The sequence below is a fragment of the Dreissena polymorpha genome, chromosome 6 (genome assembly GCF_020536995.1).
Source record: "Dreissena polymorpha isolate Duluth1 chromosome 6, UMN_Dpol_1.0, whole genome shotgun sequence".
Lineage (NCBI taxonomy): Eukaryota > Metazoa > Mollusca > Bivalvia > Myida > Dreissenidae > Dreissena > Dreissena polymorpha.
In genome coordinates, this window is record NC_068360.1 from 106251503 (window position 1) to 106255464 (window position 3962).

The 3962-nt window shown below is 47.1% G+C and overlaps 1 protein-coding gene across 1 annotated transcript; it reads left to right on the top strand.

Annotated features, from left to right (window-relative positions):
* The first annotated feature begins 290 nt into the window (after window positions 1-290).
* Window positions 291-3572, top strand: LOC127835976 (uncharacterized). The gene has a single exon (XM_052362394.1). It carries the CDS (start codon window positions 291-293, stop codon window positions 3570-3572), a length of 3282 nt encoding a protein of 1093 aa, XP_052218354.1.
* The last annotated feature ends 390 nt before the right edge of the window (window positions 3573-3962 follow it).

Genomic DNA, 3962 nt, shown 5'->3' on the forward strand with positions numbered 1-3962 from the left:
AAAGACAGGTGACAACCAGGAACAGACTGGCCAGGTGCAGGATGGGGTAGCATCCCAGAATGCAGTCTTCGTAAGAGGACAACCATTATTCAGCTACAGACTCCATTACAGAAGAATACCCCCAAAGTCTTCCGAGAGGGGGGGAGGATGAAAGACTTACACGGACGGATTCAACGGTTACGACACGGCTAGTTCAATCGACTTTGACTGGAAAGAAGGCAGAAACAAAGTGTAGGTGTGGAAAAGTCTGCAAGAATCTCAGGGGCTTGCGCATACATCAAGCGAGAACTATGTGTGGGCAGACAGCACGACAGCAGCAGCGCACAGATGTAATGTCTGGTGAGACGGTGGAGGATCCTAGTCAGGAACAAACCCACAGTACTGGGGACCTCTTAGCGGCTGACATGCTGGATACAAACACATTGCGATCGGGAACGGATGCTCAAGAAGTCTTCGATGATGAAGACCCACTACTGGCGTTACTGAGAACACAGAGTGACCCAGAGGCAAACACCGACTTACCACACTCCACAACAGCTCACAAGGGTGATGAATCTCCGAGGAAGCCAAGAATATCCTGGCCGAAAACGTCAGACAAGAAAGCATGGAAAGACCTGGATGATGACCTTCATGCAATACTGGAGACAGCACTCCAAGGAGCAGTTGAGAGAAAGCTGGTTGCTTTAACCAACCTTGTCTACACAGTTGGGAAAGAAAGATTCGGTCTGACTATCCAGAAAACCACCAAGAAACCTGTACAGATGAATAGAAGGCAGCGACAGATAAAGGGCATCAGGAGTGAACTGAAGGTTTTGCGAAGGAGATATAGGCATGCCAGGGAAGAAAAAAAGCCAGGGCTGAAGCAGTTAAGAGACAGCCAGAGGGAACAACTTTTAAACCTATGCAAGGCAGAACAACTTCGTGAGAAAAGAAGGAAAAAGGCCAAACGCCGTGCTGAGTTCATTGCAAATCCATTCAAGTTCTCTAAAAACCTGCTAGACAAAGAGAAATCGGGCAAGCTAGAGAGCAGCATGGAAGAAATTACACAGTTCCTAACTGAAACGCACTCTGATGATATCCGAGACGTACCGTTAGGCAACTGCCAGAGAATGGAACCAGTACCAGAACCCACAACACCTCTTGACACCAAGGAACCTACACTGAAAGAGGTTTCAGAAGTAGTTCAAAAGGCAAGAGCAGGGTCGGCCCCAGGACCAAATGGTATCCCTTACAAGGTGTATAAGATGTGCCCTAAACTTCTTCGACGCTTATGGAATCTTCTGAAAGTGGTTTGGAGGAAAGGTAAAGTTCCAGATTGTTGGCAACAGGCAGAAGGAATATTTACACCAAAGGTAAAGGATTCGAAGACCGTCACCCAATTCAGAACCATTTCCTTACTGAACGTTGAGGGGAAAATCTTCTTTGCTGTGCTGGCCAAGAGAATGACGCAGTATCTGACATCAAACCAATACATTGATACCTCAGTGCAAAAGGGAGGCGTCCCAGGGTTCTCTGGATGTGTGGAACATACAAGCGCCCTCAGTCAGATCATCAGGGAAGCAAAGGTTAACCAAAAAGACCTCACTGTTGTCTGGCTTGACCTTGCCAATGCGTATGGCTCCATACCACACAAGCTAATTGAGATCGCACTGAAGCACTACCACATCCCAGACCATGTGCAACAGATTATCAATGGGTACTTCAGTAACATACAACTAAGGTTTGCTGTAGGAGAACAGTCAACACCTTGGATAAGGCTCGAGAAAGGAATAGTAACAGGCTGCACTATTTCAGTCGTGTTATTCGTGATGGGAATGAACTTAATTATCAACGCCGCAAAGAGGGAAACCAGAGGACCAAAGACAACCTCCGGGATATACCTCCCATCCAATAGAGGTTTTATGGATGACCTCACGGTAACTACAACGACACACGTGCAGGCTCGTTGGGTTCTTAGAGCATTGGATGAGACAGTGACTTGGGCAAGAATGAAGTTCAAACCAAAGAAATCGAGGAGCTTGGTAATCAAGAAGGGAAAGGTTACTCAAAGGTTCACCCTCCAGGTACAGAGCGAAGACATACCATCCATAGTAGACAATCCTATCAAATGCCTAGGAAAATGGTACGATGCCAGCCTTAATGAGACAAGCAGCACAAACCGCACCAAGAACCAACTCCAAGAAGGTCTGAAACAGATAGACCAGACATCACTTCCTGGGAAATTCAAGTCATGGTTATACCAACATGGATTGTTACCAAGACTCATGTGGCCTCTAATGCTGTACGAGATAGCAGTTTCTACTGTGGAAGGCTTTGAAAGAACCATCAACAGATACCTCCGTAGATGGCTAGGGGTCCCACCAAGTTTCACCAGCATCGGACTATATGGGAGGACCAACCAGCTCCAACTCCCAATATCATCAGTTGTTGAGGTGTACAAAGTTGCCAAGGCCAGGATGGTGGTGACACTGAAAGAATCTTCTGATGACCTGATCAGGATGGCAGGCATAGAGACTAGAACCGGAAGGAAGTGGTCGGCAAGCCAGGCGGTGTCCCAAGCTGAAAGTATACTGAGACACAAAGACATCGTCGGAACTACTACGGAGGGCAGACAAGGGCTTGGCATGATAAAACCACAGCGATGGAGTACGGCAGATAAAAGGGAGAGGAGTCAGATGGTGCAGAAGGAAATCAGGGCGAGCGAAGAGGAGAGCAGAAGAGCCCGTTCAGTTGAAATGGGTGGACAATGTGCCTGGAACAAATGGACAACAACAGAGAGGAAGTTTACGTGGGCAGACATATGGCAGTATGAGCCGCTAAGACTCAAATTCCTGTTAAGGTCAGTTTACGACCTGCTGCCATCCCCAACCAATCTCCACAGATGGGGTCTAGTGGAAGACCCAAGTTGCAGTCTTTGTAACAAGCCAGGCACCATGGAACACATCCTGTCATCATGTCAGACTTCGCTGACACAGGGCCGCTACAGATGGAGACATGATGCTGTCCTTAGGGAGCTAGCAGATGTACTTGAGCGCGAGAGAAGGAAGAAAAGAACAGCAAAGAAAACAGCATCTACAAAGATCAACTTTGTCAAGGCAGGGGAAACAACCACAAAGCAAGCTCCTAGAAACACGTCGATCTTAGATGAATCAGACCAATGGGAGATGAAAGTCGACTTAGGGAAGAAGTTGGTCTTTCCCGAGATTGTCCAAACTACACTGAGGCCTGACATAGTGATATGGTCCACCAAACACAAGAAGCTGGTGACCATTGAACTCACCGTCCCATGGGAATCAAGGTGCGACATGGCATATGAGCGGAAGAAAGCCAAATACACTGATCTCTTAGACCAGTGCAGTTCCCGCGGTTGGAAAACATGGCTGTTCCCGATCGAAATTGGCGCCAGAGGCTTTCCCGCACAATCACTGTGGAGGATGCTAAGTGCCCTAGGAATCAGGGGAGGAGAGAGAAAGAGGGCTGTTGGGAGACAAGGTCAAGCAGCAGAGAGAGCGTCCAGTTGGCTATGGATTAAGAGGGAGGAGAAGAGCTGGCAGCTAACCACTGACCCGTAGTGCCTGATCAGCACTGCGGTTCCACCGCCCGGAGAGTGTCTTGGGATTAAAGGATGAAACACTTGTTGATGGGCGGCTCCCAGCTGATGAGTCAGTGGTTTCGTGCAGCACAGACTGTATTCAACACATTACAAACATTATCTGTTGTTTTGAAAATATATTTGATGAACATAAGCATACTTCCCTCTATTCCATAAGCATAATAATTATTATACCCTCAGAAGATGAGCGTGCTGTTTCTTCTCATAGGTAAATAGTCAAGGGACACAATCATGTCGGTCGTCAGTATAATATGTACTTTTCGGAGACCTCTTGTCGATTTCCCACGCACTTCAATTAATTTCAATCAGGAGGTTAAATAACTTTAGTATTAATACATGTCATAAATAG